The 23,260-nt window shown below is 32.9% G+C and overlaps 1 protein-coding gene across 1 annotated transcript in view; it reads left to right on the top strand.

The window, feature by feature from the left end:
* LOC125247708 (neuronal acetylcholine receptor subunit alpha-7) overlaps positions 1-22,451 on the top strand; it is a 32,606-nt gene extending 10,155 nt beyond the window's left edge. The window contains exons 3-10 of the mRNA XM_048159158.1: positions 1,774-1,818; positions 7,735-7,844; positions 9,312-9,391; positions 13,214-13,381; positions 15,770-15,964; positions 18,284-18,370; positions 19,129-19,238; positions 20,656-22,451. Coding sequence (XP_048015115.1) covers positions 1,774-1,818; positions 7,735-7,844; positions 9,312-9,391; positions 13,214-13,381; positions 15,770-15,964; positions 18,284-18,370; positions 19,129-19,238; positions 20,656-21,240 — 1,380 coding nt within the window. The 3' untranslated portion in view covers positions 21,241-22,451. The remainder of the gene's footprint in view (positions 1-1,773; positions 1,819-7,734; positions 7,845-9,311; positions 9,392-13,213; positions 13,382-15,769; positions 15,965-18,283; positions 18,371-19,128; positions 19,239-20,655) is intronic.
* The last annotated feature ends 809 nt before the right edge of the window (positions 22,452-23,260 follow it).

Raw genomic sequence — 23,260 nt, 5'->3', positions numbered from 1 at the left:
AGGACGGTGTGTGTGTGTGTGTGTGTGTGTGTGTGTGTGCTGTAGTGTTTGCAGACTATAACCGTGACGCGTGTGTGTTCGGATGAGCGTGTGTGTGATGGCTGGAGATCTCAGCTGCGTTATGGCAGATGTTTTCATCTGATTCAACAGCTGTGTGTTTAACCACCTCACAAACAAACTACAATCACTTCAATCTCTCTGCCTTTCTATTTTTAGTTACATATTTAATGTTTAACTTAATTTTACATTTTTGTATTTTATTTTATTATTTATATTTATTCAATTCAGCCAGAATTATTATTTCTTTGTTTATTCAAAATTAATTTTATATTTATAATTTATTTATGTGTTTGTTTGTTTGAAATCATTTTATATTTAGCCTTTTTTTTTAGCCAAAATTATCTAATATTTCTTTATTTATTCAAAATTATTTGGAATTATTTTATACTGTATGCATTGAGCTATTTACTTTAAATTATTTTATATTTATTTACCTATATTTTTATTTATTCAACAGTTTTAAATGTATATAAAATAATTGTATTTATTTATTTATTCAAAATTATTATTTTTTATTTACTTGTAATTATTTTATATTAATGTTTATTTGAAATTATTATTATTTTTTATTCATTTATTTGTTTAGTTTGAAATTATTTAATATTTTATTTAATATAACTTAATTTTAGGATTGCATTTTTTGTTTATTTATTATTTATTTATTTATTTATTTATTTATTTACATTAAATTATTTACCCAAAATTATTTAATATTTATTTTATTCAAAATTATATTTATATGTATATGACCTGAATTTATTTATTTATTTATTTATTTATTTAACATTATATATATATATTTATTTATTTTATTTTCAACATTCTTGTATATATTCTTATATGTATTTATTTATTTATTTTAAAAATTAAATTTTTCCAACATTTTTATATTTATTTAAATTTATTTTATATTTATTTATTTATTAAAAATATTAGTATTTTTATTTATTTTTTTACCAGAAATTAATGTATATTAATGTGTTTATTCAAAATTATTTATTTTTTTATTTTTTGTCAATATTTTTTTGTGAGGTGTAAATAACTGCGATGAACAGTGTCAGTGCTAATGTTCTGCTGATGTGTTGTCAGACACTGATGTTAGCATCTATTTGGCACCAGGTGGAAATACACACTTTGATTAAGGCTGTTTCCACTCTCTGATGGAGCGTTTGATGGATAAGAAAATCCTTTCTGAGGGGAGAGAAAGAGCCACAACTGAACCCATCCATCTGACATTCAGATGCCATGCAGTATTTCTAATTCCTGATGTACCATTAAGTCTTCCAACCTTTTAGTTTGATTTTATTATGAGCAATTTGCAACCCAGCTTCATGCAGATTTCACAGCCACTGATCCCGTTGTGTTGGTGATTTGCAGTGATTGTTTTTTGCTATTTCTGAAAGCCTGTCCCAAAAATACACCTGATGCCATGACACCTGCTCATATCACACTGCTTTTCTCATCAAACGTCCCACTGAGATCCAGAAAATAATCAAACACACACTTTACAGTAAAGAAGTACAAGCAATAAAATAATGATATCAGACGATCTACATTCTCATTCTCTTCCTGTGCTCAAGTAAGTCATGAATTTCATCCGGTCCGTAAATAACCTGCGAAGTACGAAGCAATCTCGCTGACATTTAGAGTCGATCTCAAGCGCTTTATGGCATTTGTAGATGACATCTGTTCTCTCGTGTGTTTTATTTTCAGGATGAGAAGAACCAGGTTCTGACAACCAACATCTGGCTTCAACTGGTAAAACTCCTGCACAGCATGTGATCACCATTAACTCTTGTGATTTACATCCGACACCCATTTCAGATGTATTCACAGAATAACAACTTGGAGGTTGTGTTGCATATCAGATGATACACAATGTTCAATTGTTTGGGGTCAAAGGTTAAGATTGTTTAACCCTCTGGCCCTCTTCGTTTAGGAGTCACACTTGGCTTCTTCACGCTCAAAAATGAACGGAGCCTTAAAATGTAACTTTTTTCCCCCCCGAGGAAAACCAATGAAATATATTTTTGTTCAATAATATTTAGTGGTTATTATTTTGAATTGTGAGGATATTTTATGATAGTTTGCAATATTTATACAATTTTTAATAGCTATTTTTCACCATTGAAAATAAAAATAAAAATGTTTTTAAAATTATTTTTCAATTAAAGCAGTATTTCATGGTAAGATAGAGACCATTTAGAAATCCATTTTTTTTTGAAGGTAGATTAGTGCCATCTGGTGGGAGTAAAAAAAGAAAAACTTGGTGTAACCACTAGATTCGTATATAATTCTATATAAAGTGCCTTATAATATATCTAGTGTTTTTAGACATAAATACTTATTTTTATTGAAGATTTGGATTGATACTAAGACATTCTCAAAAACGACTTTTTGTCAAGGTTTAGAATGTTTTTTGTTTGAAATGTTGATTTGAAGTGTCAGTTTTTACATTTATTTTACTACAGGACATTTTGTTACACATAACATCAAAATTCAATGAAAATGTAACAAAAATGAACAGATATGCATTTTTGACCGAAGAGGACCAGAGGGTTAATGTTTTGAAAGAAAATCAAAAATACAGTAAAAATTGTGAAATATTTTTACAATTTAAATCAGCTGTTTTCTATGTGAATATATAGTAAATTGTAATTTATATCCAGTGATCAAAGCTGAATTTTCAGCATCATTACTCCAGTCTTCAGTGTCACATGATCCTTCAGAAATCATTCTAATATGATAATTTGCTGCTCAAGAAACATTTATGATTATTATCATTGTTGAAAACAGTTCATATTTGTGTGGAAACTGTGATACATTTTATTTCTCAGGATGAAAACAGCAGCATTTATTTCAAATAGAAGATTATAAATGACTTTACTGTCACTTTTGATCAATAAAATGCATCCTTGATGAATAAAAGTATTAAATAAATAAAAAATTTTACTGGACGCTAAATCGGAGATTAAAATAATAGCACTTTTGTCTTGTTTTAAATAAACACTAGATGAAAACTTAACTTCAGTAAGAAATTGAAGTAAATGTTCAGTGATATCTTCCAAAGATTTTTTAATTTTAACACAATTTTTTTCTCTATATAGTATTGATATGGCTACTAGTAAAAACACTAGGGTCGTGAAGAAATAAAATTTTTAATTTAATTAATTACATAATGTGGCAATCAAATTTGGTTGAGAAATTACCCCTAAAAGATCATTTAAAGTCATTATTGTGTAAAGCATCAAATAAACATTACAAAAAGTTGCTTTAGAAAGAAATATTTTATGTGATTCAACATAACATTTTTTTACACAAAAACTTTTATGCAAGTAAATTTTCATTTTTGGGTGAACTACATTTTAAATGGGTTTTTTACGTGTTATTTTTTCCCATAACTAATTAATTAAATTAATCGACAGCCCTAAAATACACTAAAGTTTTGTCCTACTATCATGTGTGGAAACTTTTAAACCATGTGTGTGACAACTAGCCCCGCTCTGCCCTATATTAAATATCATATCAGCCGGTGTGTGTGGATATTGAAGCACTGGACTCGTGCCACTTTATTCATTCTTCATCGCGGCTCGACCCATATTGGATTACAGTACAGCTCCGTCTGCGTTTGCCTACATTAGGAAAATTAAAGTCACTATCAGAGATCATTACTGATCAGATGAAGGATGGACGGACACAATCAAAACCGAAATCAAACACTGAAGAAGATGTTCAGACGGTCTTGATGTCTGGCTCCTGTCGAGTCCAGAGGATTTGGCTGCAAATATCATTACGGTTTATTAGCTTCTGTGCGCAGAGGATCTGTTCAGGATTCATGGATTCGATACATATATATCTGAACTGAGGCATATTTAAAGAGCACAGAAGAGCAAACGTTGATTAAAGAGTATTTTATGCTGAGGGCGTGTTGCGTGTGAGGAATCGCTCAGGGTATGAAATAACCTGCGACGCATGAATGGAAAGCGACAGAGAGAGATTACAGAGAGTTTGCTGTGTTAGCGGCTTCAGTCTTCATGCAGACTGAGGGCATCCTGCTGTTCTCCTGCAGAGAGCGCAGATAACAGCTGATTAAATATGAGCGCATGTTTAGAGGGAAAACGGCTGACAGAAGAAAGCACCAGGCCTCAGGGACCCAACAGACGTCTTTCTGAATGTCCTCCGCTGAATGTCATCCAGACAGTGTCTAAGAAGATCTGCACCATCTGAAATAAAGCTGAAATGTCAGATGTTAAATATACTGTACTTCTGACAAAATTGTGAGTGGAGTTTGCATGAAAAGAAAACAAAAATATGAACAAAAGTGATAGTGATACTTGAATTGCCAAACTCTTAATTAGGCCACAATGAATAAATCCTATCAATTAACTTTTGTTGAATGAGATAAAATAAATGTTAACTGAAATATAAAATATTTAAACTTGTTTGAACACCTTTCATTTTCATTTAGTTAAACTTGATGAACGATGTAGACATATTTTAGACATATTTTAAAAAAAAAAAAAATTATATTAAACTATAAAAATTGACAAAAACACAACTAAATTTAAAATAAAAAAGGAAATTATAAAAAATAATTTAAAATATTTATAAAAACTATAATAGTATCTCAGTGATAGAATAACACTGGGAAGGACCAATACTGCAAAAGCAAAAAAAAAAAAAAAAAAAAAAGAAATCAGATGTATATAAATATATTTCAAAAATGTAATAGTTAAATTACATGTTAAAATATATTTATATAAAAATGTTTACTTACATTTCCTATATATATATATATATATATATATATATATATATATATATAGTATTTTTTATATCTTTTCATCTTTTCATATATATATATATATATTATTGTAATTTTTTATATATCTTTTCATATATTATTGTATTTTTATATATCTTTTCATATATATATATATATATATATATATATATATATATATATATATATATATATATATATATATATTAGTCATTTTTTATATATCTTTTCATATATATATATATATATGTCATTTTTTATATATCTTTTCATATATATATTGCACATGCATACATTTGAAAATATATATAAAATTGGCCAAATATATGTGGAAATAACTTATCGAAAACATATTTTTATAGATATTTTTTAACATCTATGTTAGCAGTTATATATATATATATTTATATGTTCTGAAATGTATTTAAAAATGTATCTGGAGAAAAAAAATATATATATATGTATTAAAAATACCAATATTGGTCCTGAACACAATTCAGTTTTGCTTATTTGTTTAATTTTGATACGTTTTGCCAAAGTTAATAGACAGTGAGCTAATTAACAGTGCACTGTAAACCCAAATAAGTTGGGCTAACTCAAAAAAATTAGGTAATCAGTTGCATCAGATTTTTGAGTCATGATGTTCCCAATTTTAAGTAAGCAGAACTATCAAGTTTTGAGTTTGTAGTACTGATGCATGTCAGTTGCTCTAACTTGAAATACTTAGTTAGCTAACTCGTACATTATGATAGCAATTAACATAAAAGATTTGGTTAATTACCTTTTTTTATTTTGAGTTCTTGCAAATTATTGTTTTGCTCAGTCAAGTACCATTATCACTTCTGCTCACGTTTGTTTTCATGTAAACTCCACTCATAATTTAGCCAGATGATGTAAACTCCAGTGTTTTTCTCCCAGTTAAGCGGATCTGTGGCGTGTGGGAGGTTGAATTCACGTCTGGATGAGCAGAAACACAAACACTGAAGCCGTTCGCTGGAGGTTACGCTGAGGAAACGGGATTAAACGCCCCTACGGTCTCCAAGAAAGACAGATTCATTCGCTTTCTTCCACATCTACTCAAAATAACTGCACGTTTCTTTCCCAGCATGCTTTCAAAGACAAAAGCCGCTGCACATGTGAGACTCTTTAATAAGACACAAGGCAGACGTGGATTATTTCATTAGATTTAATATTAAAGCCTGCGCTGCTCTGCACAAATCACATTCATTAGTCATGTCAGACGTCACGTGACCCACCGGTCAGGGCTCTAATGCAATAGACGTTTACCCAGAACATTATTGACTTTTATATAGACAGAGAGAGAGGGAGGGGGTAAGATGTGCCATCCCTGTAATGAAGGAAACTGCAATTTATGTACTTTTTGTAAATGTTTCAAGAATTTTAAAATGTTTAATATAAGTTAATAATCTAAATAAGTCTATAACATAATATTATAATATAACTGTGTGCAATTTTTGTCATAACACTATTTTTATGTTTATTATATATTAAATATTATATATTTATTATTTTCATAATTTGATTTTAAAATGTAAACAGTGTGTTTAACCATATACCAACTCAAAATATAATATTATATAATATAATATAACTCTGAAATTTTTGTCATATCACTATATTTACAGAAAAGATCCACAAAAGATCATTTTATAAACTTATCAAGAATTCTTATAAAATTAAAAACCAAAAACTTTTTCTATATTAAGTTTAAAGTATTTTTTTTTATTTTGAAGTAGTTTAAAGTAACATTTAATGTATAATAATTTATTACTAATAAAATTTTTATTTATAATATAAATATATATACATTTTATATATTTAAATATAATAATTTTAATTTATAATCTGCAGCAAAACATTTGTTTTATTTAAAGTTTTTTTTTTTTCTAAAAAAATTTGTTCACATTTTGATTTTAAAATGTAAACAGAGTGTGTTTAACCATAAAGCAACAATATAATATAATATAATACAACATAATATAATATAATTAATATAAATCTGAATTTTTTGTCATATCACTATATTTACAGAAAAGACCCACAAAAGATCATTTTATAAACTTATCAAGAATATGAAATTCTTATAAAATTAAAAACCAAAAACTTTTTCTATATTAAGTTTAAAGTATTTTTTAATTTTAAAGTAGTTTAAAGCAACATTTAATGCATAATAATAATTTATTACTAATAGATAATTAATTAAATAAAAAGTAATATAATTAATAACAATTAAATTTAAATTAAATATAATTAAATTAAATTAAATTTTATGTATAATTAATATATATATATATATATATATATATATATATATATATATATATATATATATATATTTAATACATTTAAATATAATAATTTTAATTTTATAATCTTCAGCAAAACTATTTTATAAAACATTTTTGTTTTATTAAAAATTTTTTCTAAAAAATAATAATTTGTGTATATTTTTATTTATTTTTATTTTAAAATGTAAATAATATAATATAATATAATATAATAAACTGCTCAATTTTTGTCATGTCACTGTATTTACACAAAAGCCTACATTAACACACAATAATTTGTGTTCTTAATAAGTTCTTATGAAAAATTACAAACTTTTTCTTCATTAATTTTAATGTAATAACTTGAATGTATTATGATAATTAGCACAATCTGCAGCAAAAAAATTATATCCATATTTTGATTTAAAATGTATTGGGAGTGTGTTATATACAATATAGCGACTCAAAAAAGCCAAAAATGATCAGAACAGGGTTTTGTTATTGAACCTTTCCTTCTTAAAGCAACAGTTCACCCTAACATGTGTCTCGCCCTCATTCTGACAGTAACTGACTGTAATTCAGCTTCATGTGTGTGTCCTGCAGTACTGGAGCGACTACTATCTGCAGTGGAACACCAGCGATTATCCCGGCGTGAACACGGTCCGATTCCCAGACTCCCTCATCTGGAGGCCGGATATCCTGCTGTATAACAGGTACAGGAGCCAAACCCGGATCCCAGACGGAAGTAATCCAAGGATATATTCATCTTTCTTTAGTGTGTAATGTTGCTGTTTGAGTCCCTCCAACTAGAGTGTCAGTGTTTCTGAACTCCTGAAACGCCTCCATCCTAGTCTTGAGTTTTCTTCACAATATTCCTCATTTAAATAATTAATATGCAGAATAAAGGGGCGGGGCCTGGTTGAGTTAGTTAGTAGTGTGTTGAAACTGTCGGTTATGGTAAGGGGCGGGACATTTCCCAAACACCAATCACAACACACTGCTCCAGCCGACCAATCAGAGCACATTGTGCTTTTAAGAAGGAGGGGCTTCATAGAGACAGGAACTAAACAGAGCGTTACTGACAGACTGGGAAGAGAGGAGCTGCAACAATGGAGAATATGGGGAGAAATAATCAACAAAAACAACATGGCCATCATCATTTTGTCTAGCTGTGCAAATGTTTCTCATCAAATAGCTTAAAAATTGGAAAGTGTGTAAATCTTTATCAGATTTCTGTCAATTCCTGTCCCATCCAGGAGGAATAGCTAATCCGACTGTATCCGAATGCATTGATTACAAGTGATTTACAGGAAGTCGGTGAAGACTGAGATGACTGTGTGTTTCTCACTCAACCTTTGCCGAGCAAATTAGCTGCCCAGTGTTTTCACAGCGGCTCTTTAACTCTTCTCATTTATTTTGACCTTCACATATTTAGCCCTCACTTTAAGATTGATGCATTTGAATTGCATAAATAAAGTTGGATTACACAGTTTTAACACAAACTAACAAACTTAATATAAGATATTTTGAAGAAAGTTGGTCACCAAACAGTTCAAATGCAAATACACAGAGTGTTGGGTTTACCTCCTGATCCGACCGCACTGATTATAACGGCCCCCTTCTGCTTTATGTCAGTATAGAAGATGTGATTACCCAGCATGCATCTCAGCGTTCTGCTTTTCTCCGCTCGTCTCTGTGTGTCAGAAAGAGCCGGGGAAGTTGAGCGAACGAGGGGTTCGGCCTCTAATTGCTGTCATGGCTGAATGTCTCTCTCTCTCTCTCTGATCGCTGCGCTTCAGCGTCAGTGACTTTGTCATCTTTGGCAGTTTTGTGGCTTCTTAAATAACTCTGATTTACGCCGCTGACTGCAGACTCACGCCGCTCGTGGTTTATAGTCCTGTTTGTCCCAGTAAAGTTGCAAGGTGATGCACTTCCAAACCCGTCTAAAGTTTGGACACATGTTCTGCTTCTTTATTATGATGATGAATATGAATATCTGGGAATGATTCAGTGTTATTTTAGTTTTATTAATATTTATTTTATTTTTATTTCAGCTTTGTTTCAGTTAACAGAAAACGATAATAACCCTGGAATGATGATGTAATAAAAAATGTGACACAAAAGAAAGCTCTCATATATTCAAGCCTCTTCTTTGTGTTTGCGTCTCTTGTTTCTTTCAGTGCTGATGAGAGATTTGACGCCACGTTTCACACCAACGTGCTGGTCAACTCTTCTGGATACTGTCAGTACCTGCCGCCAGGTAAAATACTGACAAAACTCACCATTTTTGCTTGTTATGATGGGATAAAGACTTCATGTTGGTGTGGTAAGTTATGGTGTGTTCAAGTCCTCCTGGGAAGTTCGTACTTACGCCAGGATGGCGTCAGGCGCGTTAAATTCAAAATGTAAATTTTCAAAAAAATATATATATTTAAAAGTTTTCATAAGTTTTAATTTTAATTTTAGTTTAAGTTTTTAGTCATTTTGTTGTGTGTGTGTCATTTTTATTAGTTTTTTTGGTCACGCTTTACAGTAAGGTTTCATTTGTTAACAGTAGTTGACTGCAATATTAACTAACAATGAACAATACTTCTACAGCATTTACTAATATAAGTTAGTGTTCATTTCAACAATTACTAAAATCAAAAGTTGTATCTGTTAATATTATTTAATAGACCTGAGCTAACATGAACTAATAATGAACAGTAGTAGTTTTAACTAACATTAAAACAATTAATAAATAATGTAACAAATGTATTGATCATTGTTAAAGTTAATGTACTAACAATTAATGGAAACTTATTGTAAAGTCTTAAGTGTAAAGTTCTCTCAATTTTTTATTTTCAGCTTTAGTTTTTGTCATTTTAGTTCTTCAACTTAATTTCAGTTCAGTTGCCAATGCAACATATGTAGCTTTTTAAGTTTAAGTTTTTCATCTTATATTTATATTTTATTTTATTTCAGCTTTATTTCAAAAAATTTTAGTGGTAATTTTAGTAGAAAAATTTTAGTAGTTTTAGTTAACAATAACAACACGGTTTCTATCATACAATTGTAAGATTGATTTTGTTTTATGAATTTTTGACTTTTTAGTTTTTATTTTAATTTTATTATAGTTTTATTAATTGTTGCTTTCCAAAATACAGAAAGTCCCAAAATATCTAAAGTTCCAAAATATATAAAGTCTCAAAATATATAAAGTTCCAAAATATCTAGTTTAAAAATATCTAAAGTTTCAAAATATCTAAAGTTCCAAAATATCTAAAGTCCCAAATATGTAAAGTTCCAAAATATATAGTTTCAAAATATCTAAAGTTCCAAAATATATAAAGTCCCAAATATATAAAGTTCCAAAATATATAGTTTAAAAATATCTAAAGTCCCAAAATATATGACATCCCAAAATATATGACGTCCCAAAATATCTAAAGTTCCAAAATATATAGTTCCAAAATATATAGTTCCAAAATATATAAAGTTCCAAAATATATAAAGTACCAAATATATAAAGTTCCAAAATATCTATAGTTCCAAAATATATAGTTTCAAAATATATAAAGTTCCAAAATATATAAAGTACCAAATATATAAAGTTCCAAAATATCTAAAGTTCCAAAATATCTAAAGTTCCAAAATATATAGTTCCAAAATATATAGTTTCAAAATATCTAAAGTCCCAAAATATCTAAAGTCCCAAAATATCTAAAGTCCCAAAATATCTAAAGTTCCAAAATATATAGTTCCAAAATATATAGTTCCAAAATATATAAAGTTCCAAAATATATAAAGTACCAAATATATAAAGTTCCAAAATATCTATAGTTCCAAAATATATAGTTTCAAAATATATAAAGTTCCAAAATATATAAAGTACCAAATATATAAAGTTCCAAAATATCTAAAGTTCCAAAATATCTAAAGTTCCAAAATATATAGTTCCAAAATATATAGTTCCAAAATATATAGTTTCAAAATATATAAAGTTCCAAAATATATAAAGTCCCAAAATATCTAAAGTTCCAAAATATATAAAATCCCAAATATATATAGTTTCAAAATATCTAAAGTTCCAAAATATATGAAGTCCCAAATATGTAAAGTCCCAAAATATCTAAAGTTCCAAAATATATAGTTTAAAAATTTCTTAAGTTCCAAAATATATAAAGTCCCAAATATGTAAAGTTCCAAAATATATAAAGTCCCAAATATGTAAAGTCCCAAAATATCTAAAGTTCCAAAATATATAGTTTAAAAATATCTAAAGTTCCAAAATATCTAAAGTCCCAAAATATCTAAAGTTCCAAATTATATAGTTTAAAAATATCTAAAGTTCCAAAATATCTAAAGTCCCAAATATGTAAAGTCCCAAAATATCTAAAGTTCCAAAATATATAGTTTAAAAATATCTAAAGTTCCAAAATATATAAAGTCCCAAATATGTAAAGTCCCAAAATATCTAAAGTTCCAAAATATATAGTTCCAAAATATATAGTTCCAAAATATATAAAGTTCCAAAATATATAAAGTACCAAATATATAAAGTTCCAAAATATCTAAAGTTCCAAAATATATAGTTCCAAAATATATAGTTCCAAAATATATAAAGTTCCAAAATATCTAAAGTTCCAAAATATCTAAAGTTCCAAAATATCTAAAGTTCCAAAATATCTAAAGTTCCAAAATGTATAGTTTCAAAATATATAAAGTTCCAAAATATATAAAGTCCCAAAATATCTAAAGTTCCAAAATATATAAAATCCCAAATATATATAGTTTCAAAATATCTAAAGTTCCAAAATATATGAAGTCCCAAATATGTAAAGTCCCAAAATATCTAAAGTTCCAAAATATATAGTTTAAAAATTTCTTAAGTTCCAAAATATATAAAGTCCCAAATATGTAAAGTTCCAAAATATGTAAAGTCCCAAAATATCTAAAGTTCCAAAATATATAGTTTAAAAATATCTAAAGTCCCAAAATATCTAAAGTTCCAAATTATATAGTTTAAAAATATCTAAAGTTCCAAAATATCTAAAGTCCCAAATATGTAAAGTCCCAAAATATCTAAAGTTCCAAAATATATAGTTTAAAAATATCTAAAGTTCCAAAATATATAAAGTCCCAAATATGTAAAGTCCCAAAATATCTAAAGTTCCAAAATATATAGTTTAAAAATATCTAAAGTTCCAAAATATATAGTTTAAAAATATCTAAAGTTCCAAAATATCTAAAGTCCCAAAATATATAAAGTCCCAAATATATTAAGTTCCAAAATATACAAGGTCCCAAAATATATAAAGTTCCAAAATACATTTCTTTGGATAAATTTCTGTATCTCAAAATGTAATATAGTCTTAAAAGTTCCAAATAAAGAATGTTCCAAAATATATAAATATATAAAGTATAAACAGAAAGTTCCAAAATATTTAAAGTTCCAAAATACCAAAAGTTCCAAAATACAGAAAGTTCCATCCGACAAAAAAAGTAATTTAAACTGTCTAATAGGTTATAAAAATGTACCTACTCACTTCTGGCAATCTGTTAAACTGTTTCCATCCTCAGCACCATGTCTCCAGCCTGTCCTGATTTATTTTTATCATCCTAGCCAAGGCTCAAAGTAAATCCTGAGTTTCCACAGGTCATTGCAACATTGTTGCGCTGTTCACGTGCGCTCGTTTCATAAATGCAATCATTGCGACATGACCTGAAGACAGCGGCAGTGGCATTTATCCTTAGTGGAGTTAACAGGGTTCAGGGTGACCTTAACTCACCTGTCACCTGGAAAACACACAAACACACACTTTCACCTCTTAGCTTGTTGTTTCAATTACTGTGAGGAAGCAGCCGCTCGTCTACTGACAGAAATCAATACACACACACACACACACACACAAGTCTCAGTCTGAAAGTACAGAATAGAACCTTTCCGTTCCACAAAAGATTCTTTAGATTTTTAAAATATTCTTCAATCTAAGAAAAAATGGTTCTTTCTTCATTTGGGAACCAAAATGTTTTTTGTGTGGCATCGCTGTGTATTGAACTCAAGCGGACTTGACTTGACTCTAATGCGTCTGCTGTTAAGGTATCTTTAAGAGCACGTGCTACATCGACGTGCGCTGGTTCCCGTTCGACGTTCAGCGCTGCGATCTGAAGTTCGGCTCGTGGACGTATGGAGGATGGTCTCTGGACCTGCAGATGTTGGAGGCGGATATCACCGGATACATCGCTAATGGCGAATGGGACCTGGTTGGTGAGTTTCACACAGTGATACTGAATGATAAACATAATCATATACCATGTTATTTATGTTGTAATGTAACATACTGCAAAAAATACCATGCTAGTACTATGGTAAATGCCCAAAAACACATGATATTACTGTTGTACTGTTGTCCAGAACAGTGTTGTTATTTATTAATTAATAGATAATTATAGTATTTATTAATATTTTAAATAGTTGTAGTCTTAATAATTTTGTCATTTCTTAATTTTTAAGTTTAATTAGTTTTTATTCATTTTTATTTCAATTTTAGTTTTAGTAATTTTATTATTTCAGCTTAAAGTTAAAAAAAATTTTAACTTTAGTTTTACAGTTTTAATAATTCTGTTGTGTTTTTGTCATTTATATTAGTTTTTATAAATGTATAATTCATTTTTATTTCTGTTTTAGTTTTAGTAATTTTAGTACTTCAACATTTCTAATTTTCATTTAGTTTAAGTTATTTTTATTATTTTATTCCAATTAATATAAATATTATTTTATTTATTGGGTTTGTCCATATTTGACCCAAACATCGACTGAAACAACCCAGCATTTTTTAGAGTGTAGTTTTGTTTTTTTAGTTTTAGGTGAGACGTGTGATTTGAGGCAGATGTTCAGTAACACTGGATGAAAACAAACAAGTTTTACATAATAGTGTCTGTTATGCATAATTTCATACACACACACAAAGATGAAGCAGAGATTTTCAACACTCTCCGTCCCTCAGAACTACATGTGAAATCATCCGTTTGTAAATAATCAGCATTTCACATGATGATGCCCTGATAAGGATCTGACATTTCTGTCTTCCAGAAAATTATTTGTGCAGATTATGAGCGCCAGAAGCTGTGGAGAGTTTCTGTCATTTGAGTGTTACATAAAAAAAATGAACAGAACAATAATTAGCTGACCTCATAAAGCACATGCGTGAAGATGGGACTCGGGGACATATTATAATCCTCTGGCTTGGATCAAGAACATGTATTTATATATTTATATATATATATATATATATTATATATATATATAACTATGAAATATCTTCAAGTGGTTGCTATTCCGCTTCATAATGACTTTAGCAGATCATCTTATCTATTGGAGATCATGTCAGTGTTTTTCCACCAGGAGATCAGTGATGGTCTGATCGAGGCTGCTGATTGGATGGAACTTTGACTAATGGGCCGTGGCCTCAGTGTAATTGAAAGTGATGTGTACAGTAGCCGTCCACCTCAGGAGAATAAATCCCCTCACATGTGTGCAGAAGAGTGGAGAGATCACTCAGACGTCCTGATTCTGTATCGCACAGCACTAAAGATCCTGATGGGCATGAATTCTGTTCTCATAACAACAATATTTCTGCAAAGTGCACACTTACCGAGAAGAACCAAACCTGACAAAAAATAAATGGTTTCCTGTAGTAAGTGAAGGTGTTTATTGATAATAATCAATGAAAGTCAATGCTTTAGTGATAAATAAAGAATCTGTTGTTTTTGATTCAGTATTCTGTTTGTTTAATGGGTGGTTGCCAGGGTGTTGCTATGCGTTTGCTAGTGTGTTATGGATAGTTGCAGAGTCTTGCTATGCAGTTTCTAGGGTGTTATGGGGGGGTTGACAGGGTGTTGCTATATGGCTGCTAGGGTGTTATGGAGGCTTGCCAGGGTGTTAATAAGTGGTTGCTAGGATTATATAAGTGGTTGCCAGGGTGTTGCTATGCACCTGCTGGGGTGTTATGACAGGGTGTTGCTATGGAGTTGCTAGGGTGTTATAGGGTTGACAGGGTGTTGCTATGCATTTGTTAAGGTGTTATGGGGGTTGACAGGGTGTTGCTATGTGGCTGCTAGGGTGTTATGGGGGGTCACCAGGGTGTTGCTATCCATTTGCTAGGGTTTTATGGGTGGTTTCCAGGGTATTGCTATCCATTTGCTAGGGTGTTCTGCGGGTTGACAGGGTGTTGCTCTGTAGTTGCTAAGGTGTTATGGGGTTCACAGGTTGTTGCTATGTGGCTGCTAGGGTGTTATGAGGTTGACAGGGTGTTGCTATTCGTTTGCTAGGGTTTTATGTGTGGTTGCCAGGGTGTTGCTATCCAGTTGCTAGGGTGTTATGCGGGTTGACAGGGTGTTGCTGTACAGTTGCTAAGGTGTTATGGATGGGTTGACAGGGTGTTGCTATGTAGTTGCTAGGGTGTTATGGAAGGGTTGCCAGGGTGTTGCTATGCAGTTTCTAGGGTGTTATGGGGGGTTGACAGGGTGTTGCTATACGGCTGCTAGGGTATGGTTGCCAGTGTGTTGCTATACAGTTGCTAGGATGTTATGGGGGGGTTATGGGGGGTTGATGTTCTAGGATGTTCTGAACTGTGTGTGTGTGTGTGTGTTGTAGAGGTTCCAGGCAGGAGGAATGAGAAGTTCTACGACTGCTGTAAGGAGCCGTACCCTGACGTCACCTTCACCGTGGTCATGAGGAGGAGGACGCTGTACTACGGGCTCAATCTCCTCATTCCATGCGTCCTCATCTCCACTCTTGCACTGCTGGTGTTTCTGCTGCCCGCTGACTCTGGAGAGAAGATATCGCTGGGTGAGACGCATACAAAACACACATCTCTTTAATATGATTAGTGAGATTAAATGGAGACTTTTTCTGAGGTTTTTACTTCTCAGATGTTTCTCCTGAGAAAAAGTCTGCTCTTGCTGATAAATGGGTTTGAATTCAGCAAACAAGAGCAGCTGATTTTGCAATACAAGAGCGTCTAATGCTCAGTGTGTGTCCTTAATTTCATGGTGTCTTAGTTCTCTGTGTGTGTGTGGCATCCCTCATTGGCTCCATCTATAATACCAGTGTAGTGCATACTGCGCAGTCTGTACTGTATAATGCATACTATTTTTGAAGAATAGTATGTGAGACTGTATGCATTGTGCTATGACATTTTAAAATAATTTGATCAAATTTTGCATCGAAACTTTTGTCAGTCCACTCAAATAGTGTTTTTAGTAGAAGTTAAAAAAGCACATTCAATATTGCTTCCGGTTTATTTGAAATGGGAATCCAGCGCATTGCAATGTGGGTTACTGAATTTCCCTCAGATTTGTACAAAGGGGTTGAAACATAGTGACGAACAGCAATATTTAACTAAATGTTTCTCTAAACAAGATGCAAGAGAATCATTATGGGGGTTGACAGGGTGTTGCTATGCATTTGCTAGGGTTTTATGGGGGTTTGCTAGGGTGTTGCTCTGCAGTTACTAGGGTGTTATGAGGCATTGACAGGGTGTTGCTATGTGTTTACTAGGGTGTTATGGGGGTTGACAGGGTGTTGCTATGCAGTTGCTAGGGTGTTATGAGGCATTGACAGGGTGTTACTTTGTGTTTACTAGGGTGTTATGGGGGTTGACAGGGTGTTGCTATGCAGTTGCTAGGGTGTTATGAGGCATTGACAGTGTGTTGCTATGTGTTTACTAGGGTGTTATGGGGGTTGACAGGGTGTTGCTATGCAGTTACTAGGGTGTTATGAGGCATTGACAGGGTGTTGCTATGTGTTTACTAGGGTGTTATGGGGGTTGACAGGGTGTTGCTATGCATTTGCTAGGGTTTTATGGGGGTTTGCTAGGGTGTTGCTCTGCAGTTACTAGGGTGTTATGGGGGTTGACAGGGTGTTGCTATGCATTTGCTAGGGTTTTATGGGGGTTGACAGGGTGTTACTATGCAGTTACTAGGGTGTTATGAGGCATTGACAGGGTGTTACTTTGTGTTTACTAGGGTGTTATGGGGGTTGACAGGGTGTTGCTATGCAGTTGCTAGGGTGTTATGAGGCATTGACAGGGTGTTACTTTGTGTTTACTAGGGTGTTATGGATGGTTGTCAGGGTGCTGCTATGCAGTTGCAAGGGTGTTTTGACCCAACGTGTGAGTGTTTGTGTGTTTTAGAGGTTCCAGGCAGGAGGAATGAGAAGGGAATGTATAATGTAGAATTTTTGTATTATGTGACTGTAATGTGTAATGTGAGGATTGAGTGAATGAATTTGTTTGATAGTTTGTTGATTGTTTGTTGAGTAATTGTGAACATAAATACTGTTATGCAAAAAAGATTTCAGACTCAGTCTGGCAATAAAAAATATTATAATATTATATTGTATGCTCCAGAAGTGTTTTGAGGTCTGGTCTGTGTTTATGAGTACGAACCCTGTTGAGATACAGTGAACTGAGATGAAGTGTGTGTGTGTGTGTGTGTGTGTGTTTGTTTGTTTGTTTGTGTGTGTGTGTGTGTGTGTGTGTGTGTGTGTGTGTGTGTGTGTGTGTGTATGTGTGTGTTTGTTTGTTTGTGTGTGTGTGTGTGTGTGTGTGTGTGTGTGTGTGTGTGTGTGTGTGTGTGTTTGGATGTTGTCCAGTAGTTTGAGTCACTGGCACACTTTAAGAAATGCTCTGGAATCGACAAACACAGTTGAAGGGAGACACAGATATTTCATCCAGTCTAAAACAACACCACAAACATCCAGAAGCGTGTGTTTGACGTTGCTGGTCGAGTTAATGAGCTCAAATCACTGTATCAGTCTGGAAGGCTTGATACGACTGCTGTATTGATCTGTGGACTTCATTAAGATGTGTTTGACGTTGCAGAAGTGAGACAGTTCATCTCTGCCCTCATTCAGAGAATCCAGGCGTAACTCAAGTGATCTTGTTTCCTCAGCGTACAGAAGAGTGAAAACTTATGATAGATGCTGATGTTTGTCTATGGATTGTATTAATGCAATAAAGCACTCGAGGCTGAGCATTACACTAATTTTACCATGATAAATAATGCCTGTTGTTGCGGCACAATGTGACGCACAGCCTAAAGAGGTTCATTACTTTCAGAAATTGGCTGATTTAATAATTATCAGAATATTTGTGTTTTATGACAGGAATCACAGTGTTGCTGTCGCTCACCGTCTTCATGCTCCTGGTGGCCGAGATCATGCCTGCCACATCAGATTCAGTGCCTCTGATTGGTGAGTGAAGCTGTCCATCACGGCGAGGGGGGCGGGACTTGTCAGCGACATGTCGGTTTAAACAGATGGAAATGACTGGCACAGATGGAGAGAAATGACGGCTGCTTCTTTAGAGACCCTGAGAATCGAGAAGCCGCAAAGTGCATTTGTCACATTCATGGTTATGTATCGTCCGCAAACGGGCCTGTTAGAAACGAGTACAATCATTCACCCTGAAACGGCCCGTCGAGGCGAAGCGATCCCTGCTGCCTGCAGATGTTATTTGTCTGTTCCCTAATGTAGAGAGGGAAAACCTATTAAATAACGTCAAAGAAAAAGACCATTTTCATATCGACTGCTTATGTTTTTGTAACCAAGTTTGTGAAGATACTGTCTGGAATCTAAACTGGTGTCACGTGACTTTATTTTAATCATTTATTCGCTGAATGATTCACCCTCCACCTATTATGATAAATCAGTTCAAATAATTTGTGGTTTTACTTACACTCGTTTATTGAAATGTGCCGGAGTGAGGGATTCTCGAGGGTTCGGGATCTGATTAGATTGGGTTCACTGAAGCTTGACGTTTTGTAATGGCACAGTTGGTTTTCTCACGGCTCAGACACACATCGCTGAAGATCTCATGAATGCTTCATCTACACGCAGGGATTTCTGTGGATTCAATTTGCGTAAAGAAACCCTTTCTTGAGAGATGCTGACCGTCAGCTGTGTGTGTGTGTGTGTGTGTGTGTGTGTGTGTGTGTGTGTGTGTGTTTCAGCTCAATATTTTGCGACCACCATGGTGATTGTGGGTCTGTCAGTCATCGCTACAGTCCTGGTGTTGCAGTATCACTATCACGATCCCGACGGAGCGAAGATGCCACGATGGGTAAGAGAAAAGATCTCCATCACTATCAGTTTGTTTAATTTTTCTGTTTTATAAGTGTTTTGTTTAAATTTCAATATTAATTGCATGTATTTTTTATTTTTGCTACTTAAGCTTTACATTACCAAAGCATTTATTTATTTGTTTGCTTATTAATTCATGACATTTTTTATTTATTTATTATTTATTTGTTTCACTTTTTATTTAGTATTTTGTTTTATACATTTTTGATATATTTTTAATGATTTTTTTAATTTTTGCTATAAAGCTTTACATTACTGAAACATTAATTGATTAATTAATTAAATATCCTTTTTTATTTATTTGTTTAGCTTTTTATTTCATTTTAATTAATACATTAATATATTTTTAATTTTTGTGTGTATTTTTAATTTTTTCTATTTAAAAGCATTTATTTATTTGTTAATATATAAATTTTTATTGTTTGTTTATTAGTTAGTTTTTTATTTCTTTATTTTGTTTTTCACTTTTTATTTAGTATTGTTTCATATATTATTAATATATTTTTAATTTTTGCTACAAAATCTTTACATTACTAAAGCATTTATTTATTTGTTTGTTTGTTTGTTTATCCCATTTGTTTGTTTGTTTCATTTTTGTTTAATACATTATTGATATATTTTGAATTGTGTGTATTTTTATGTGTATTTTTTGCTACAAATATTTAAATGTACTTATATATTTATTTATATATTTGATTATTTTTATTATAATATATTTATTAGAATATTTATATTATTATTATATTATTTTATTTATTTTTATTTTATAAATATATTTATAAACATTTTTATTTTTTATTTTATTTAGTATTTTGTTTTTATTCCATACATTATATTTTAATTTGTGAAATAAATGTCCAAATAATTTTGGGAGGCACTGTATATGTGTTTAATGCTTTATTATTATAAAAAAATGAATTATTAATAATAAAACGTAAAGTTACAACAGCCTCCCTCACTCTCTGTATTCACAGTAAAAGTGTTGAAGGTTAAAGTGTCTTTCCGAGCGCCGGTTGCCTCACTCTACAGAGGACGGTGTGATGTGAATCAGAATCGATTTATACCAAATGCATGAGACTGGCCACAAGGAAACAAACTTCATGCAACTTTGTCTTCTAGGCACACACTTAACCAAGCCAACATGAAATATTAATTTCCATTTTTGCTTGAAAAATATATGTCAGGCCTTCGTTGTCTAGAATTACAATGAATATTCAAGCACCAATTAGGAGGAAGCAGCGTACGCCTCCAGAAATCCCTATAGCATTATGATGACTCACCTGCATTGATTCAGTCATATTGACTCAGCGAATCTTTGAGTTATGCAAATAGTGCTCAAACAAACTAATCACCAAACACGGTAGTATTTGCATTCATGCTTGTGTTTTGTTGTCTAGACCCGAGTTCTCCTCCTGAACTGGTGTGCCTGGTTCCTCCGCATGCGGCGGCCTGGCGAGGAACGGATCCGTCTGGCCTGCCACAACAAACATCCTCGACATGGCAGTGTGTCCAGCGTGGAGCTGTCGGTCAGCCAGGGGGCGCTGCAGCCCGCCAGCGGAAACATGCTGTACATCGGCTTCAGAGGTATGGAGGGCGTCCACTACGCTTCCTCTCACGACTCTCACAGTGTGCTCTGCGGGCGTCTCATGGCGTCCACTGAGGAGGACGTGCTGTTGCCGGGGGCGGCGGTGCCGACGCTAGGGGGCGGGGCTGGAATCAGGGGAGGGGTCGGTGGAGGCATCGTAGGTGGGGCTTTGGAACTGGAACTGTCCAAAATTCTGGAGGAAGTGAGGTATATCGCCAAGCGATTCCGCGACCAGGACGAGGACGAGAACGTGTGTAACGAATGGAAGTTTGCGGCGGCGGTGATCGATCGTTTGTGCCTCATGGCGTTCTCCATTTTTACAATCCTCTGCACGATTGGGATCCTGATGTCGGCGCCCAACTTTGTGGAAGCCATCTCGAAAGATTTCTTCACCTGATGCTCGATAGTCTTGCCGCCAGAACTTTATTTTATGTTTTTTGTACGTTGCTCAGCAACGGCTGAGATTCTTGTGTAATGGAAGTGCAAATGTGACATGCTAACTAGGGCTGAGCGAAAATGATTATCGCAGTGATTTTATGCACTTTTAGTTGACTTCATCATATTTACTAAAGAAGTTTTACTAGCATCTCTGATTTAAACAAGCAGCGTTAAGGCCTGTTCACACCAAGGACGATAACTATAATGATAAAGATATCGCCCGCAGCATAATTGCAACAATAACAATATCGTCCACAGCATAACTATAACGATAAAGTATCGTCCGCAGCATAACTATAACGATAAAGATATCGTCCGCAGTAAAACTATAACAATAAAGATATCGCCCGCAGCATAACTACAACAATAACGATATCGTCCACAGCATAACTATAACAATAAAGATATCGTCCGCAGCATAACTATAACAATAAAGATATCGCCCGCAGCATAACTATAACGGTAAAGATATCGTCCGCAGCATAACTATAACGGTAAAGATAGCGTCCGCAGCATAACTATAACGGTAAAGATATCGTCCGCAGCATAACTATAACAATAAAGATATCGCCCGCAGCATAACTATAACGGTAAAGATATCGCCCGCAGCATAACTATAACGGTAAAGATATCGCCCGCAGCATAACTATAACGGTAAAGATATCGTCCGCAGCATAACTATAACGGTAAAGATAGCGTCCGCAGCATAACTATAACGGTAAAGATAGCGTCCGCAGCATAACTATAACGGTAAAGATATCGTCCGCAGCATAACTATAACGGTAAAGATAGCGTCCGCAGCATAACTATAACGATAAAGATATCGCCCACAGCATAACTGCAACAATAAAGTATCGCCCGCAGCATAAATATAACAATAAAGATATCGTCCGCAGCATAACTATAATGATAAAGATATCGTCCACAGCATAACTATAATGATAAAGATATCGTCCACAGCATAACTATAATGATAAAGATATCGTCCGCAGCATAACTATAACAATAACGATATCGCCCGCAGCATAACTGCAACAATAAAGTATCGCCCGCAGCATAACTATAACAATAAAGATATCGTCCGCAGCATAACTATAACAATAACGATATCGTCCGCAGCATAACTATAATGATAAAGATATCGTCCACAGCATAACTATAATGATAAAGATATCGTCCACAGCATAACTATAATGATAAAGATATCGTCCACAGCATAACTATAATGATAAAGATATCGTCCACAGCATAACTATAATGATAAAGATATCGTCCACAGCATAACTATAACGATAAAGATATCGTCCACAGCATAACTATAACGATAAACTATCGCCCGCAGCATAAATATAACAATAAAGATATCGTCCGCAGCATAACTATAATGATAAAGATATCGTCCACAGCATAACTATAATGATAAAGATATCGTCCACAGCATAACTATAACGATAAAGATATCGTCCACAGCATAACTATAACGATAAAGATATCGTCCACAGCATAACTATAATGATAAAGATATCGTCCACAGCATAACTATAATGATAAAGATATCGTCCACAGCATAACTATAATGATAAAGATATCGTCCGCAGCATAACTACAATGATAAAGATATCGTCCACAGCATAACTATAATGATAAAGATAAAGTATCGTCCACAGCATAACTATAATAACGATATCGCCCGCAGCATAACTGCAACAATAAAGATATCGTCCACAGCATAACTATAACGATAAAGATATCGTCCACAGCATAACTATAACGATAAAGATATCGCCCACAGCATAACTGCAACAATAAAGTATCGCCCGCAGTAAAACTATAACGATAAAGATATCGCCCACATAAATATAACAATAAAGATATCGCCCGCAGCATAACTATAACGATAAAGATATCGTCCACAGCATAACTATAATGATAAAGATATCGTCCACAGCATAACTATAATGATAAAGATATCGTCCACA

This window comes from Megalobrama amblycephala, linkage group LG15 (assembly GCF_018812025.1).
Source record: "Megalobrama amblycephala isolate DHTTF-2021 linkage group LG15, ASM1881202v1, whole genome shotgun sequence".
NCBI lineage: Eukaryota > Metazoa > Chordata > Actinopteri > Cypriniformes > Xenocyprididae > Megalobrama > Megalobrama amblycephala.
This window is presented reverse-complemented; position numbering and strand designations above follow the sequence as displayed.